The sequence below is a fragment of the Dicentrarchus labrax genome, unplaced genomic scaffold (assembly GCF_905237075.1).
Source record: "Dicentrarchus labrax unplaced genomic scaffold, dlabrax2021, whole genome shotgun sequence".
NCBI classification, from domain to species: Eukaryota; Metazoa; Chordata; class Actinopteri; family Moronidae; genus Dicentrarchus; species Dicentrarchus labrax.
The window spans coordinates 9,556,463-9,575,713 of NW_026136717.1; the positions used below are offsets into that span (position 1 = coordinate 9,556,463).

The window sequence follows — 19,251 nt, forward strand, 5'->3', positions numbered from 1 at the left end:
GAACCACTGACCATAATCCCTGGTGTGAAGACAGTAATCATGTTAAAATATATATAAAATAAATCAAATAAAATATAGTCTTCATCGTTACAAAATCAATTCAATGAAGTGATCTTAATGTCAGTATTCATGTTGTTATTCATGACCATGTGAACAGCTGTCTAAATGAGCCTTAAGATACTCACAAGAAAGAGGTTGTAAAAGAAGCAAAGGGGAAGCACTACATCAAATACAGTTTTTTTTTGTTTTGTTTTTTTCGTTTTTTTTATTCTTCATTAAAATAAGCTTTAATTTATGGTTGGCAGTGAACTCCCAACGGACTAAGACATTTTCATGGTTCCATTTAAGATTCAGCTACCTATAATATTCCCAAAATGCACAACAAATAGTCTCTGACCCAGTATCACAATGAATCACCAACTCAGTAGAATAATCAGTGCCAGAGTTACAGTCTATGGAGAATAATTTATAACTTCTGAACTAGGAACCAGTTTGAACCACAACCAAAGACTCATGTTAAGATGGGAGGGCCGCACTGGTGTCCACTGCCAGATAAAATTACTCACAGAAGGGACTTGAAATGTCCTAGAAAATGACTAGTGATTATACTGTGCCTAAAGCAATGATAAAATCGAATTGAAGCCCAAGAATTTAAATTCCAATTTGAATTTCCCTGAGATATTAAACACTACTGTCAGCTAAAAGCCTGAACGTTTTCTGATCCTAACTAATGCTGCTTTTGTCTGCCACTGCAATCATTCATACCTGTTTTGTGACTCTGTTTACATATTTTTCCCTTAAATGGACAGCAGTAGACACAGTGCAGCCTTGCGATGAACTCGATACCCCAACATTGGTGGTTGATTGTTCCTGTGTTGTATTGCCAGGACTAAAAACAGGCTATATTAGGAGCGAGCTTGGGTCGAGATAAGATCAGGATGGAGTTTGGTTCAGGTGTTAAGTTTGTCAGGATGGTGTGTCATGAATAGTGGAAGCTATCGATGGGAAGAGATGGGATGAGAGGTTTTGATCAGGTCATCAGTGGATTACTGCCTCTAGGAAAGCTGTATTACACACATAGAACAATGATACACGAATACACAGCATTTTAATAAAGATGATGGTTTATTTACACACAGTTAACCATGAGACCAGTCTAATATACACACTGCCATTCCCAAAATGTACTGCTGATATTTTATGTGAATTTCACAAATGGCGCTTAAAGTAAAATAAATCTGCATTTAGAATCAAACCTACAAACCTGGTACTTATGATTATATGTAAAACTGTGTTTCTGAAGATATAAGCTAATATTAAACTGACTAGAAAGTATGTGTGCCATCCTTAGCTTCCATAGAAGATCAATGAAATAGGCTCAAGGTGACTCACGAGTTGGTCTGCTTATATTTTATTTATATACGTACTGACTATACAAATTTTTTATCACACAGAATGTTAATGATGTGGAAGTGTGTTTGAATCAAAGGGTTTATCTTGTTCATCTTCTAATTATGTTCCTTTCAATCTAGTGTTTCTACTAAACTACTCCTGTTTAAATGTTTAATGTCAGGCTCACCTTTAGCTATCTTAGTGAGCTACCAGCGTGTGTTTAATGCTGATTATCAAATGCATGCTCACATTTAAAACTAAGACTGTGAACATGGTGAACATTATACAGACTGTCTTACTCTTGTACCAACAAAAATAAGTATTAGTGTGCCTTTGAGGATATTGGTTACTAAATAGGAAATGGTAGGAGGGCACTTGCGTAGTGTTTAATGTTAGCTTTTTCATTATTTAAAGAGGTTTTCATTACCTGTACGGAAACAGGCCTTTCTTTTCTAGGCATTAAGTGAAACCAAGAGCAGTCACTGAGACTCATTCAATTAGACTAAGTCGACCATCAATTGTAACACAGCCAATGTCCAAGCATGGTCAAAGATCTTAAGACCACTACTAAAGCTGTAAAGGCTCACATGCTGGGTGCTCTTGCCTGAAACACTATCATGTAAACTGTCCGAAGATAAGTTGTGCTCCCTTGGAGTCGTGGCCTACTTTTGTGAGCCCCGCACTTTTGACGCTGTGGTGCTAAAAGGGCAGCGAGGAGCTGGAGTGAAATTGTGTAAGACCTTGTGTCAGAGACACACACACACACACGCAGAAACATACATGAACAAAAGCTCTTGAGAAAGGACAAATGGTGCTAGTATCACACACACAGATGTAACTATGCTATTTTAGTCTGATAATATGAGGGGAAAAAAGCTTATTACAGCAAAGTAAGAGAGAGACAGCGATGAAATAAAATTCAGGGTCTGATGAATGCTATCAATGAAAAATGGAAACTATCTTGGCCAATTTCATATAGATTAAACCTAGACTTTCCCCATCATAGATCCATTTAATAACTTTAATTTGAATCTCATAACGAGTAAGGGGCTTTTGCACTTTATTGTATTAGATTAATGTGGAACCCCAGGCCATCATTTGCCTCTGTGTAGCACTTACTGTACATACACCCTCTTACGACAACAAAGAAAAAGCAAGTTCAGCAGCACCATTCATTATCAAATCATGTGATTCAGCACAAGAATTGACCCAATATTTATTGATATCAAGCAGCCATCCGTGGTCAACTACAAGACATTTCAGTTTGTACACGATGCAGATTTATCAAATATTTATTAGCCACTCTTTTACGCTTTATGGATCAGATTGATATAGGGCTCGGAAGGTTTTACCCTCTAGCTTGACTTTACCTTTGAGATATAAATGACTCCTGAATCACATACCTTGAGAGAGTGTAGCAGTTGAACCATGATTGATCAGGCCAAACTCATTTTAGCAGGCTTATATTCTCACATTCATTTTTCAGGGTTTAAGTATTTTTGTGGCTCTGTCAGCTCATTGATGAAGAAGGTACTGTGTAGTAGACCATTTTATGGCTATAGTCTACAAAGCTAGTTACACTATGTCCCATGGTAATTATATTTTGCTGATGCATTTTCCTTTGTTTATAACCCTCCGTAGAACAATCAATCTCATTCTCGTGTATTGCTGCAGGCTAAAATGGCTAAGGAAGCTTTGTGACTCAGAGGTGGCTGTGAGTTACATATCTGATGAGCTGTACAGTCAGCTACAACCTGCCATTAAAGCAGCTGTCACTCAACAAGCTGCTAAGGTCTGTTTTCTCTTTCGAGGAAGGCAAAAGTATGGCATGACTTTATGTGTGTGCACGTAATGACTGAATCCATGAAATGTGACTACAGAATCCTCCATGATTGCTTGATATACTTGATTCTTCAGGACAACACCTCCTCATTTATGTTTTCTTTTGTTTCTTACCTTTGACCTTTTGTGAATAAGGGCAGCAGAGCACAGCAGCCGCTCTCCACATTATCACAAACACTCAAGTGCCAGATCCATTTTGTCAATAAACTAGAAGGGCAAACATTAATCAGACAGCCATGACTGCATGCTCTTTTCCTGCCTGATTAAACACTCTGTCACTCATACTCTGCTTTATTCCACTTCAGAGTTCAGTTTTCTTTTCTTTTTTTTGCCTTCATGTTCGTTCAGCTTCTCATCAGCAGTCTCTCAATTCTATTAGTGATGGTACATATCGTTCGCTCTCTGTTTGTACTACATCCCAAACTCACTCATTGTTCAGGTGCTAGAGAATACACTGAAGCCCACCACATTGTCCTTGAGCTCCAAGCTAGAAAAGATGTCACTGTGTCGTAGAGCAGTGCTTCCAAATAAAGCCAGTTTGCTGTCAAGACCAATATCACTTGGTAACAAAAGCAACATCTGTCTAGTTCAACCTCAGTAAGGGCACTCAGACGTCTCCTCTCCACTCAGGAAGAAAGGAAGGAGGTGTCAGGCAGGTAACAAGAACAGATGAGGGCTTCACTGTGTCTCTTCATCTTCTAAATCTCAAAGTTATTGTGTGGTTATAGAGGGCAATATGAACTTGCCTTAAGCTGACAGCAAGGCTTAGCAGAATCAACAATGTCTTTTTTTGAGAACTTTGTTTGTGCACCATAATGTTTGTTATTGTGTACATTGTGCCAGATCTGAGCTTTTATCCATCTGCTCTGAGTCTGTGCTGTTTTAAACTCTGCACACTGTGAGGGTGAAAAGGCTGGGATATTCATTCCAGCTTGATGAAAAAGTGTTTGGCAAGATACTAAAATGATAGGAAATGTTGCTTTAGGGAAAGTTTAGTCAACCTGCATTTTGCCTCAAACTCGGCCATTTTCTCCGAGCATTTTCTCAAAGAATTGCAGAAAAAACTGTGAATTTCCAATTACGGATCAATAAAGTATCTATCTATCTATCTATCTATCTATCTATCTATCTATCTATCTATCTATCTATCTATCTATCTATCTATCTATCTATCTATCTATCTATCTATCTATCTATCTATCTATCTATCTATCTATCTATCTATAACAATTGGCACATAGATAAAGTAGAAAAGATAAATCACTATTGGAAATATAAAACATGTTCACATAATAGAGCTCCACAAGTAATAACATAAAAAAAAAGATTAATTTGATTTAATTGTTACCCATGTTAGCAGCTACCATGAATTTGACTTTTTCTCCAGTACTATATCTAATGCAAAACTAATGACATTCTCATCAACCTAATGACTTTGTGTTTAGTGCTGAATAGCGAATGTAAACTACGACGTTGATAATGGTAAACCTTATACCTGCTAAACATCAGCATGTTAGCATTCTGACATCAGAACTGCTTCACCTAAGTAGGCCACTAGCATGGTTGTACACTCTTAGTCTTGTTATTTTATTCATAGATATATTTGCAGTATTTTAAATTTGTTGATGTTTCTAGGAAATCTTTTTTTTTTTTTTTTTTTTTTGAGAGAGAGAGAGAAAATCATCCATTATGGTAGTTGCCATAATGATTTTTGTGCAAAGTAGAAAAACTAAGAATTTAAATTTGACTGTGTTTCATGAAGTCAATATGAGAAAATGAATCAGTTCTGGTAATGATTTTGCAGATGGCTTAGGATATTGTTTCTTCATTATGACTAACGTTAAAATACAGTAGTGTAGGCCAACCCCATTCAGCTATGGACAGACACGCAGGAGGCAGGTTGAATCCTGCATGGAACTCATTCAAGAACTAAAGCTACTTTGGTTGGAAACCTCCTGGTTTTCCCTAATAGCTTCAGTTTGGAGCCACGATTGCGATGTTTTTGAACCATTGATTTTACCTTCATTTACGGTCTTGCAATCACATTTTAGCTCAGAATTAATCATGGATGTATGCATGTGCTATATAGCAAGCTGATATTAAGACCAAATATCACAGGAAAAGCAAAACTTATTTTGAATTACATTTCAGAGATCTCATAGTTTCAATTCATGAGAACCAGTGGCTTAGGGTGTTCCTACTTATTTAAAGGCCCATGCACACTCCACAACAACCCTTATTCTCTTGCCCAGTAGTTTTACACTTAATCATTGTTATGCTCGCAGACAGTTTACCACTGGACCTCCATGATGTTGCCAGACTAGGTTGAAGATTTATGGTACAATTTTCAGAGCCTGTATTCAGTGATGTAATTGTTACCACTTCGTCCCTTTATAGCCCAGGTTTACAACTCCCATTGGCAATCTTGACGTTAGGTTGACTGGTTATTAACATGCCAGGAGCTCTACCTATGCTATAATTTCTAACCTGTGATCGCAGCCTTGAAATTAATTGAGTGTTGGCGTGGTTTGACAGTTTGCAGCACTCGAGAACTCATCCTAACAGCCACTGTTGTCAATCCAACCTTACACTAAATATTTCAGAATAGCCCTGAGTGGGAGGGGAAATGGGCTTGTGCGCTTTAGGCAAGACTGTGAACTTATTACTTAATGACTCTAATACATACAGGGCTGCTGCATATAAACTAAGTTTTTTTCTGTATTGTGTTGATCATTTTAGACCTTGGATATGTCACTTTTGTAGTCATGCACCAAGCTACCTTTGTTACAGGATACACTTTTGTCAAGGAGCATGCTTGGCTATGTGTGAAAAGAGTTGACACCTGATGACATATTAAATTACTCCCTGACGTGAGGTCACAGGCTCCATATCATATTCACAGCATGTCTTTTACACTGATGACCTACAATGTGCTTGGAGACTTGTTAATAAGTAATGTAACCTAGTGAACTAGTTGCAGGTGACCTGCAGTGATGCCATATTTAGGCAGCTTTGAACTTGTAACTGTAATCAGTAGCCATAAGCTGCTCACATTTGTAATTTAAGTAAAGTAACTACTGTAGATTACAGCACAATTTATGTTCATTACAACCCTGTTGTGTGTGCTTTTGTCCAGTTTACATACATGTCATTATATTACTAACATTACATAACTTCTGCTACTTCTAAGTCCTCCAAATTCCAGACATTGTCTCTCGCTGCGTTTTGAAGCTCCACGGTGCAGCTTTAAACTACTGTGTTGTCCTGAAGAACCAGCTATGAGGTAGCCTTGTGTCTATATGAACTTTAATAGACCCTCCCCTATTGCATGTCCAGTTTCCTAGAATGTACTGAGGCTGTTAGTTGCCTGGGTAACCGTAAGACCTAATGCTGTATTTCCCAGGTTACCCTCAGATTGTCCACAAGCGCGGTGTGAGAGCTCGACTCATGAGGCTCTTTCCATGCTCCACAGCCAAAAAGCCATCATCCAGTAATCAAAGCAAGTGGCTCTTCCGAGGCTCTTTCCCTCTCTCTATATATATCTCTCTGTGATGGTTTGTTTGTTGTTGTCTTAAGATGCTTTTTCCTTTCTGTTGCTTTTCTTAGTATGAGGGCATACACTCAGTATAGGCTTTAGACACACGATTGCTCGCGCCGGAGCTCAGCTACAACGCTCTACTATTTCACATAGACCATTTTGGTTTTACAGTTGAAGAAGTAAAAAGAATGCTTGTTGAATGTGTGATTTGTTATATTTATATGTAGTGTTAAGTCATTTTTTTCCACAAAGACTATAAATATGAATCTAATAGTAACACAGCTGTACGATTAAAATGTCTGGACTAATTTGATGATAAAAATTAGAACAAACTGCTATTTTATTTCTTTATAATGTGGAAGAAATCAGATTGCGAAAATAATCTTTCCTTAAGCTTCAGAGTAATACAGGTTGTATCAGTACTTCTCTGCCCTCTGTCAGGCAATTTATATCCTTTGCCCAACACACAAGTCCATCTGAGTGGATTTACATAGGTTAAAACACATCTGGGATCTCCTCACAATAGAAAAAAGGCTTTTAATCAGGTTAAAATACTTAGCTTTTTTTGCTTTCCTCCTTTTTTTGACAGTGAGCTCTGTAATGAGACAGTGACTTTAACAGGAAAGACAATATCAGGATAATAACAGTGTTTAGGTAATATCTTTTTCTTCTACAATAAAATATCAGTTAATATCACCTTTAGCTCCATATCAGCAGGTTAATTGTGGTCTGTTAGAAGACGTGGCCTTTTGGCTGAGGGCCACAATAAGACCCATGGAGCTAATGAGGCATTTAGACACTGTGTCACACTTCAGGTATATGAGAGGCCCTGCGCCAACAAGACAAGTCAAACGCTGGGCTGCGGGCACAGTGCAGTCGGTGACAGGGCCAAGACAGCATCTGCCATCATTACAGGCCCATTAAAAAGTTTCACAGCGTTCAGCTGCCCTCCTTCATGAAGAGGCTCTCTGCCACGAGGACTTTGTGACAATAACACTAATTACCACTGCTGTCGTGTTTGGTGTAAAGAAGAAGAGGTCATTCAGATTTTTGTTTGTTTTTTGTGAATTCATGTTTGCAAATCAAACAAGTTGATACAATGAAGAGAAAATTGGTTTGAAAATTGAAATCACTCAGAATGGATTTTCTTTGTTATTCGACAAGGTTACCTAAAATGTGTGGCTGTTTCATGCCAAAATGTGGCTGTTTTTGATAAATAAGTCGCAAATGTCTAGGTGTGTTTGTGCAGCTGTTGCTGATATTTGGAAGTGTAATGGGATGTTTCAAATTCTAGTCTCAAAAATGCTAATTTGCAAAGACTCTCCCCAGCATCTGTTCACATCTGACCTTCTTCCAACTCCTCTTCCTCCTCTCCAGACAGCGTCGAAGATGAGCTTGAACTATCTGCAGTCCGCCATCGCCCAGAGGGCCTGGAACAGCTTGAAGCCCAGACACGTTTCTCCCGCAAGGAGCTACAAATCCTTTACCGCGGCTTCAAGAACGTAAGTGATGAGGCCACCATGCAGCCTCAGCACCATACATAATGTACACATCAGTAGGCTTCTTTCTTGGACATCTCTCTCTCTCTCTCTCTCTCTCTCTCTCTCTCTCTCTCGCACATCAAAAAAACATTCCTTTTGATTTCATTTGATTTATTCTTTTTTTAACAATCTTTTAAAGTTTGCAGGGGTCTTAAAGTTTCTACTTTCCACTTCCTTCCTAAAATAATAATAAAGAATCTGTGGAATGCTATTTTGCTAAATCATCTACATTTTGCACGAAATGTTATCATGTCCAATTGTGCTTACCACAGAAAATTGAAATTTCTGTACATCGTTCACTGTGCCAAGGATAATTAGGTCATATCTTGCACACACTGTGGAAGATTACTGATGAGCAATCAGGTCAGAGTCCTCCAGAGCAGCCCATATGAAACCACCTCACTTCATTGTCACCTCTGGTGTGAGGCGTAATGAGATGACCCAGAATTAACTCAACCCAAATTGTCTGGCAATGAAAGAGAGGAGGATAGCGAGAGTCCTGTGATAGTGAAATTCCCATGGGGCTTCAGTTTCCTGTTGAGCCTGCACTATGCTCCAGCCAAGTCCCTGCAAAGCCTGCCCATTAGTCCGCTTCCACTTGAGACAGAGAAAGAGGTAAGAAGTGTACTAATGAGGCCTTTAATTTGTGCCACACACTCTACCGAAGTTCCTCTGACGCTGAGGGAGAGAATATTGCATATGTTTATAGACACCCTTCCAGTTTTTTTTTTTCACATTACAGATTTTACTTTGTATTTTTAGCCACGCTAGAAATGGCAATGTCGGTCGGTCAGTCGGTCCAACACTTTGGTCCAGCCTGAAATATCTATTGTATTATAAATATCGGATGGATTGCAAATAAATTATACCTACCACTAAAATATCTCAATATTTACAAGATGGATAGACACAACATTTTGGACAGACATGTCCTCCCAGACAACCTATCCTAAAAGTTAGGGGTGATCCCCTCAGTTTTCCTCTACGGTCACCACGAGGTTGACATTTGAGTAAAATGTCTCAACAACGATTGGTTGGAACGCTATGAAACTGGGTGTAGATATTCAGGATAAAAATTTAATAGCTTGGTCGCCCTTCCGATTTTAGCGCCACCATCAGGTCAGAATTTTGTCCAATCGTTTTAATGACCAAATGAAAAAAAAGACATTTCTTTCAGCTTCAGCTGTTGTTTTTAACACACATTACAGTTATTTTGTGTGCTAAGGATAAACCTCCTTTTCATTTTCATTCAGAGTTAATCATCAATACTGTGTAATTAGACAGAGTTTGTGGCGTAAGTCCAAAAAGAGAGAGTCATGGAACTTAAATTACAGCTACTAAACAGCTTTTGTCCATCACTGAGTCCATAGAGTAGCTCATTTTTAGCTGCCAGGGTCAAACAGCTCATCTCTGTCGTGCCCCAACTTGGTGACATTGGCAGAATAAATGCAAGCTTTTAAGGCCAGCCAGAGTAATAGAAGCTGGCATCGTTCCCAAGATGAGAAATCTGGCCCTTTGTCCTTGACGTCCAGGGTTTCGAAGCAAATCAAATGCCTTTAATGCAGGTGGCAGGATGAGGTCGTCTGTCTTAACAACAAACTTGTCGTTCACTTGTAGTGCGGGTGGTCAAAGTGGAGCTTTGTCTTAGATCCAGCAATATGTCTTGCAGGGACCAAAACAAGACCTCTGGCTCTGGGTCTGGCTCTTAAGGTGGAATTTGAGCAAAGGGCACCTTAAAGGTATGAGAGAATCCATTGTTTCATAAATCCCTTGACCCCAAATTACTGGAAATAACACTATATTGTCCTCACGTCTGGCTTAGTCTGCTGGGCTTCACAGTTCACAGTCAGGGGCATTGCCTCAGGCATTAGATTAGGATCTCACAGTTCTCTTCCATCAGCGACGATGCCTCTGTTCACAGGTTTATTTCATTCCCCACACTGCTTATTGCCGCATCGCTTCACCGGCCTCGGAAAGGAATTTCACAGATTGTATTTCTGATTTTATTATCATGGATGAGCAAATTCTACAAGCATATCAAATGAATACAAATACATTTTCTGACCTCTTACTCCGTCTAATGGGATTGGCACTGAGTAATGTGTAAAATGGAACAACATGCAAGAGCAAGTGGAAAATGACACCCTCATTTTTTATCATTATACATACCATGCTTCTTATATTAGTCTGTCTGCTCTTCTCCTATTATTTCAGTTTCGATTTGGAGGTGGATGAAGGAATATACAGATATAAAAAACTCCAATAAAGAATTGGAGATGACAGGTAGAAAATAAACAATTATAAATGCATCTTCACAAATTCCATTAACATCCATGTTCCCTGAGATGCTTAGAAAAATTCCTCCTCAGTGCTGATGCAGAGAAAAATGCATCGCGAGAAAACCACTTTCCCAAAAGTAGTGTGTGAATGAGGTCCCGCCTTTTAGCTTAGCAACATCAAAGTTTATCCTGACGGGACCTTAAGGCAGTTCGGGCATCAAGTGAGTGTAACTATTTCACTGAACTTTAAATTGAATTGCAGAGGCACTGTGTTGTACGTGATAATAACTAGATAACACACTGGCTTCATTCTCAATTGGAAAAACTGCCTCCCTCGCTACTGTCACCATGAGGCTGAACAGAGACGATAAAATACGTTCAGATGAATTCTGCCGTCAGTGTGAGACTCAGTTCAACAATCACAAAGTTTTGTTGACCTTTAATTTTCCTTCAGGTTTGTGAGGAGTTAGCGAGGAAGAAGAAGAAGCTGACTTGGAACACAGCCATTCGTAGATTACTGTCACACTTAATCAGTGCGTTATTACTGTTGACAGCTGTAATTGCACATCCGTGTACAGACACACACAGAGGCGTGCACAGACTGTACAGGCGAGGTGAAATTACATGTTTTAAAAATCCCCCCCTCACTTTAAGTACTTAATTACATGACATTTCTTTGCACTACTTCAACAAAAGGTTGACTGTTGACAGCCAATTTACTGCAATGTTGCAGAACATAAACAATGCTCTAATTAACAGAAGCTCTTCTAAGCAACAAAGAAATACTGCCTGAATCAAATGTACAATGATGCTGTGGAGCAACTTTGCTCTAAGAGTGGAAATGTTTCGTGTTCAAGGTGTTCTACCAACATGAACGTCTCCGCTGTCTTTGTTTCACAAACTAGTATACTCAACATAAAATTCACTTTCTTGCCAGGACTTGGATGAAAAGATCGATGCCGTTCTCATATCCGTGCATTAAATACGAAGCTACAGCCAAGAGAAGGTTACCCTAGTTAGCTTGTCATGGGAGTCACCGTACCCAGCCAAGAAATATTACAGCACAAACCCCCTTAAAACCACAAAGTGTTGTTTTTACACCTCGGTTTCTGTGTGGATTAAACCTATTAGATACTGTGTTAATTAGTGAGCATTAGAGGTGCTGGTAGGCAGATTTATTTTACCCCTTCATGTTAATCTAGTGCCATCATCAGGTTGATTTATTTTTTTTTATTAAATACCTGTAGAACTATTGGCATTCCCATGAGCTTTAGCTGTACCTTGTGTATAGTGCTAATTAGCAAATAGTAGCATGCTAACACAATAAAGATGGGGAACGAGGGTAGTAAATGTTGCATGGTTACATAATGGTCATTGTACCTAGAAAACATCAACACATTAGCATTGTCACTGTGAGCTTATTAGCATGCAGACTCTTGGTCTTGGTTTAGCTTCAGGCGAAGCCAGACTAGCTGTTTCCCCCTGCTTCCAGTCTGTATGCTAAGCTAAGCTAAGCTAAGCTAACTGTTGTTATACATTTTAATGCACAGACATGTATCTCTCTTTCCTTTTCTTCTCTTCTCACTCTCTTCTAACTCTCGGAAAGACATCAAATAAGTACATTTCCCAAACTATTCCTTTAAAATTTGCAGCTGCTCTTTTTTCCCCTACAATAATATTCGTCAAAAAGGTCAAATCAGCAATTTCAAACCGCTTGAATCGTTTTCTCAATCCTTGCTTCTATTTCCAATATAATTCTAGTGCTGTTTAGTCCGTCCACTGTGTAGAGCAGTTTTCCAAATGATACATCATTTGGATTTATACACTAGTTTAACGTGAACAGCACCACACACTCCACAAACTCGCAGACTTCATTAAATCAGGTCTCAGACTGCCGAAGTATAATTTCAAGACAGATTTGTGCTCATTCTGTCTCCCTAACTTCCCCCAAATCCTTGACCTCATCTCACCCCACAAGATATGTAACTGGGTCTGTGAGACTACAGAAGAAGAGTATCTGGGGACTCATGCAGACAACCTTGCAGCATCCGTTTGGCTTGAAACACAAGGAGCCCGTTTGAAGCAAAACAAAAAGGTTTCATCTTCATTTCTTCACACCCACAGCTCTGTTTCCCAAAGTGGCTGATCAGACATGGTCACAGTAAGGAGGAAACCCAGTGTACCCTGTGATTCTCACATCCCATAGACATGGAGGAAATAACTGAGTGGATAAAACACTCTTACTTAGTTTAGTTAGACATAGTTTCTTGAACAAAAATTGTTTTAAATGTAATTTTCAGATAAAGGTATTGACGTGCATAGATATTTTTAAATTTTATTTTCTAGCTGTCGGATTTATGTTTACACTGTATCAGAGGTGTTCATGTTATTGTATCCACCCCATGTACAATCTGTTCCTTATCTTTGATTTCCTACAACAACCTCTATTGTGGCCATGGTTTATTTTCTTCTATAGAAAACCCAGAGACACATGTGCCCTCGGCTTGGAAATCATCTATATAGCCGGAGCATTTCCTCTGTTCCAAAGCTTCAATATCCTGCCAGAGTGTGCAGCCTCGCACCAAGCAGAAATTGAACCTGCAAAACTAACTGCATTTATCACTAAGCTGCTCTGAACAAGGTCATCCACCAAGTCTTTGGTTGGCCCTTTTCTTATAAAGGAGACAAAAGCATTCTTCTTGGAGGGTGTTATGTAAGATTATTCAGTCTTTTTCCACGGAATGCTACCAGACAACCCCAGGTGGGTGACTCTGAATGGCTGTGGACAAGATATCTGTATCTAGGCTTGGATGGTTTGCAGTTTAAATCACCAGATTTAACACGAGTCTTTATCTATACTGACTAAGAAATGGTAAAGGGCGGATGGACCAAAAACGAAAAATAGACATAGAAATGAATATAGTTGAATAAAACAATCCAGAGATGTACCAGAAACAAATGTACTAATTTGAAGTTAGAGAGTAACTTGACATCAAACCGTTATACAGTGTTTCACTGCCCTCTCTGGTTGAAAATTTCAGGGCAGCCGCATCTCAAAAGTGATATCATGGTGTACTTAACACAGCCAGGAGTACACTCCTACATCACTGAAGCAAGGTAACAGGTTTAACCACTTGAGGTCAACATTAACAACATTTTCAGCTGCTGTTAAGTTGATCTGGCAAGAAAATATTTCTTTAAAAAAAGAAAAACTAAGGTAATGTTTGGCCAGACTGGAAGACTGGGTGACATCTAAAAAGAATTAGTCTGATATGATATATGAGGAAATAAACTATTTTAACATTCTTAACATTGCATCCTCTTCTTCCCAGAATCTATGAATATGCAAGTATTCTTTTAAAATGTTTCCTTCTACACTGAAAATGCATTTTTTAGGGGAAGTGCACTGGAGATTTCAAGTTTCAGTCATACTTACTTAAGTTGTATATTGGATCATGATTGGCATGTCTTAAACTCAGATTTAAGGCAAGGACTTTAATACAGGAGGAAGTATTTAATATAGATGCTGAGTGACCTGTGCAAATCTATTTTGTCTTCCAGGAATGCCCCAGTGGAGTCGTCAACGAAGAAACTTTTAAAGACATCTACTCGCAGTTCTTTCCACAAGGAGGTTTGTACCATGCTCTTATTCAGAAGGAGCCCACTGCTTTGTATTTGCAGCTTGTCTTGCCTCTCACAGCTGTCTCTTGCTGTCTCTTACCTCCTCTGTGCGCTGGAACGACACAAATTGTCTTTCACTATTTCACAAAAAAACAATTCCAGAGTACTTTAAGTTAAATTTCCATCCAAGAAAATGTGAGAGAAAAAAGGGAGAGAGGGAGAGGGAGAAAATATGCAGCTTGGGGTTGGCTCTCATCATTATGCAAAGATGCTACCCGAGGAACAAGAGAGAAAACATTAGGAGGCTTTGATATATCTGTTCAGAGAGAAGAAAGGCAGACCAGTAAAATAATGGCTCACCACACAGGAAACAATGATAAAACTCTTAGCTCTAAGCATATTGTTCTTCTCTTATCATGAAAGAAGAAAAAAACAATATGAGGAACATTTTTACTTTGAAGTTGTTCAAAAGCTACAAAACTTTCCCTTGAACCATTTTTTGTTTGCAGTAGATGTTTCTAATTGAATTGTGATCACTGCAGACCCTTTTTTGATTCTACACCTGTTTGTTCCCTCCATAGATGCTTCAACATATGCACATTTCCTCTTCAATGCATTTGACACAGATCACAATGGCTCTGTGAGTTTTGAGGTAAGTTATTATCATTATATTCCTACTGTTGATCAGATACATGGCTACATGTGGTTTTCCAATTGCTACATGATAACACCTAAGTGAAGAAATGTATCTTCATCTCAGTAACTAGTACACTGTGTATTCTGGGAATGTCAACCATTTCAAATAACGGCAAACCTTGTTCATTTGCTACAAAATTCTATCAAACTTAAGATTTTTAAAGCTTCAACTCTGCAAGTCATTACACTGGAGCATTATGTAACCACCAACCCCAATAATTTGAATTTAGCACAAGCAAGTCTGCTTGAGATGCTATCAAGTCATGATTAATATTTATGAAGGGCATATATTTGCTTATTAGGACAGTAAAAGCTGTCATTATGCCAAACCAGAGTTTCACTGGCTAATGTGCGGTCCATTCTGTTCAAAAGTACTGGGATTCCCGGGCGCCGACACAGATTATGAGTTGGCTAATAATTTGAATAACGAGGTATTTTTGATTTTTTGTTTGTGCTCTTGCTGTTTCATCATTTCCTTTTATTTAATACCTGACATAATATCCTTGTAGAAACGTTGATGTATGAAATACTACCTACATTTACATGTGCACAGTTGAATACTTGATGTTTTTGTTGATGTCATAGATTTTCAAGTGCTTGTTGTTTACAAAAAGCTTGTTTTTGAATGTATATTTTGTATAATTCTCAGTAAATCTTGTTTTCCCGGCAGGATTTTGTTATGGGCCTTTCTATCCTCCTGCGAGGCACAATCCAGGAAAAACTCAACTGGGCTTTCAACCTGTATGATATTAATAAAGATGGATATATCACTAAAGAGGTATGTCCATTGAAACTGTGACAACGGTGAAAAGAGCCAATCACTGAGATACCCATTATCCACCTTTCATATGAACTAGATCTCAAGGCTCACATTGTTAAGTGATTGTCAGTATTGCTGAAAGTACGTCAGGTTTTGTTTTTAAAATACTCAACAATTTGTATAGACGTGTGTAACAGGTGTAATGTTAACCATGTTCAACATCTCACAATCAAAACACATAAAAGGAATTTGACTCCGGTTTTATGTTGCTCTCTATGTACAAACACAGACTAAGCATAAATAAACAGGACTTACCAAAATAGACATAAATTACGATGTACAGTTTATATATATATATATATATATATATAAACAAACAATAACACTTGTAGACAGTAGACAATCTTAGTAGTTTAGCATATTAGCATGTTTAAATTTGCTAATTAGCACTAAAGGCTCATACTCTTATAAAAGTGAATAAACAATGACCTGATGATAGCCCCAGATGCAAAATAAGGGGATCACCAAAGTTATTACATTCTATCTTGAGGGACATAGTGGGGCTGCCAAATGTAATTGAAATCCATCCAATAGTTGTGAGGACATTTCACTCAAAACCACAAATGTGAGCCTCATGGTGGTGCTAGAGGGAATGCAGTTTCAATAAAACACGCCAACAGTGAGGTCTGTGGATTAGCCAGACGAACAATGACACTGCTCTTCTCAGCTTTCCAAATGTCATTTTTTAAATTTTTGAGCACCATTAATAGTAATATAATATTAAGTTTTTTGTTTTTTTGTAATTTGGGTGAACTGACCCTTTTTCCGCATGTCATAGGAAATGCTAGACATCATGAAGGCCATCTACGACATGATGGGAAAATGCACATACCCTGTTCTCAAAGAGGAGACGCCTCGTCAGCATGTAGAAGTATTCTTTCAGGCAAGTGTGTGTGGTTGGCACCATTCACTGTGCTGCGACTGTCAGTCACAGCGAGGAGGCTTTAGAAAACTTTCCCTATATTTGTTTTTCATCTTTCCTTCCCTCTGTCTCCAACAGAAGATGGATAAAAATAAAGATGGAGTGGTAACCATAGACGAGTTCATCGACTGCTGCCAAAATGTAAGCTGGATATCCCGACACATCTCTTTCCCTTACTGTTGGCACACTTTGCATTTTCTCATTACATTGTTTTCTTTTTGTGCGCAGGATGAAAACATCATGCGATCAATGCACCTCTTTGAAAATGTTCTTTAACTTTTGGCTGACAGTGGAAGGCTTTGGAAGAGAACACCATCTTTAGCTTGGCCCAATAACTGACTTGGACTCATACTGTGTACAGTGTGCTATGCAGACTTTTGACCATAGATAAAATATTGTTCATTACTGTGGGCCACGAGTAGGAGTAGGCAATATGGTGCAGACACTCTGGAATTAATTGCCCGTTGAGCATTTTATTGAAGAAGTAGAATTACATAAAAAAACAAATAGAAAGGACAGGAAAAAACTAAGTTTTTGAAGCTATAGTTTGACCTTTCAAAATGAAAACATCCTAACTCCAAGGTTGATTTCCGCCACCTGTTTCTGGAGTGTCTCTCTATTTGCTGAACACCGAGTTCAGCAACGTGTGATAGCCTCCGACGTTATAAACACAGACATTTCCGATGAAGGGGTTTAGACCGGTTCCTTCCGTCTCTGTTGCAGCCGTGACTCGTTTTATTTACTGCCAGGTGAAATCACTGTGAATTTTTACAGCATCAAAAAAAAAAAAAAAAACTGAACAAAATATCTGACGTCTCTGTTTTGACATTCCAGACCGGCTCTCAATTCCAGAGTGTTCTTACCCCGACTTAATTAACCATTGTGGTCTGTCTTTTTGCTCTTTGAAAGGAAGCATTTAGAGAAAAACAACACATCCATTGTATCATTTTAAATTGTACATACTATAGATAAAGCATTAGATAAGAACTCTATGAGAAACTTTTCAACTTTGTTCATGTTTACTTGCCAACTAGAATGAGACAACACAAGGATTGTATTGATGTCAAATCGGACCATAATATCGATGGTTTGTCTACAGAAGCACACAGGTAGCTATATTTACCATGAGTATAACATTAGATGACAATATCTTTGACATAAGATAAATGCTGCTTTCGGTGTATTTCATTTAACCCTGTGTATGTACGTTCCCTGTAAAGTAAACCTATCCATATGTTTTTATTTTTGTTTTTGCAGCACTGTTTAGGAGTTTACACTAAGAACAGTACTGGAGATTATTTATACGGTATTATGATCATTGTACAAAAATATTATCAGTTGTACAGTATTAAATGAAAGTTTGCTCTCGGGTGAATTACAGATCTTTAGATTTGTCCATATAATTCACTGTTTTTAGTGGGGGTTTGGTTGTTGATAAAAACACTGTAACTTTGTATTATACTAATCATTTTTGGGTTGTTGGCTAATATGCTTCCTGCTGTTTTCCTCCTCCTCTTCCTCCTCCTGGTCCTGTGGGCTAAAGTCTGGCTGCCCACACCTATTCAACCTGATTGGTTCCTGCTGTCTGTGATTAAAGCATTGCTTGGCCCCAAATGTGAGCAAACACAAGGCATGCTGGGTAGAAGTCTCACTCACTGATTTCCTCTTGCTCGTTGGAAACTACTGGATCACTGAGAGAAGTGTCTGGACATTATGTAAGTAAGTTAAGAGTGTTGCAATATGACTTGTTCTTGTTTTTATCAATGACTTGGATATTGGATACAGGAAGTATCCATCAAACCAGCTGTATACTTGACAAGTGGCTGATGTTTGCTGAATAATTTGCAGCATTTGACAGTTTATCATGTTGTTTTTCATTCATGCAGTCTGTCAGTGCACTGCGTTACTGGCAGTCGCAATCACAAACACAAAACTCCTCAGTGAGGCATGTTACTCATCTATTCATTAAGTAAAGAAAATGGCACATTTTTCTCAGTTGTATTCTTTCTGCTCATATTATTGAAGGTAATGTTTATATTTCCCACCATGAAATGCATCAAACCTGCCATTGTTTCCTTAATTTGTGTGCCTTAATGTTTGTAAAATGTTACATGTAAGTGTGGTTGACAACTCAAGTTTTTATTCTTAGGAATATGATTATAAACTGATGAAATTGGGGGGACTACATTTACTACATTACCCACTTCTAAATATATCTACAATAGATCCCAAAAAACAATCAAGTCTATGACAAAAGTGACAAAAATAAACAGTACAAAAAGCTTACAAATGTGTGTTAAATGGACTTAATACACATTAAAGTCTGTAGTATACTACATGTTTGCATATGGTTATCAAAACCACGTCAGGGCACTGTAACGGTATCATTTAGAAAAAATGATTTAGTTCAGAACAATTGAACTTTTATCTTTACAAGTGTTACACGACGTATTACAATACTGGTGCATGTTTAAATTAGTATGATTGACATAAAACGCTTCATGGGTTTCAACGGCTGCAGAGACAAACTGGTTGTATATTCAGAATATCTTTCAATCCATATTCGATGTAGTGTCATCTCCTGCCCTCTCATGGTGGAA

At 38.3% G+C, this 19,251-nt stretch overlaps 1 protein-coding gene across 8 annotated transcripts in view; it reads left to right on the plus strand.

Annotated features, from left to right (window-relative positions):
- Window positions 1-18,941, plus strand: part of kcnip4a (potassium voltage-gated channel interacting protein 4a) — a 137,669-nt gene extending 118,728 nt beyond the window's left edge. For 7 of the 8 annotated variants that reach the window (XM_051428818.1, XM_051428813.1, XM_051428811.1 and 4 more), the window contains 7 exons: window positions 8,150-8,274; window positions 14,154-14,223; window positions 14,795-14,865; window positions 15,580-15,687; window positions 16,508-16,612; window positions 16,730-16,792; window positions 16,880-18,941. In XM_051428818.1, coding sequence (XP_051284778.1) covers window positions 8,150-8,274; window positions 14,154-14,223; window positions 14,795-14,865; window positions 15,580-15,687; window positions 16,508-16,612; window positions 16,730-16,792; window positions 16,880-16,927 — 590 coding nt within the window. In that variant the 3' untranslated portion in view covers window positions 16,928-18,941. Of the gene's footprint in view, window positions 1-6,637; window positions 6,738-8,149; window positions 8,275-14,153; window positions 14,224-14,794; window positions 14,866-15,579; window positions 15,688-16,507; window positions 16,613-16,729; window positions 16,793-16,879 lie in introns of all 8 variants that reach the window. The other variant, XM_051428812.1, reaches the window with a different exon arrangement.
- Window positions 18,942-19,251: the final 310 nt, after the last annotated feature.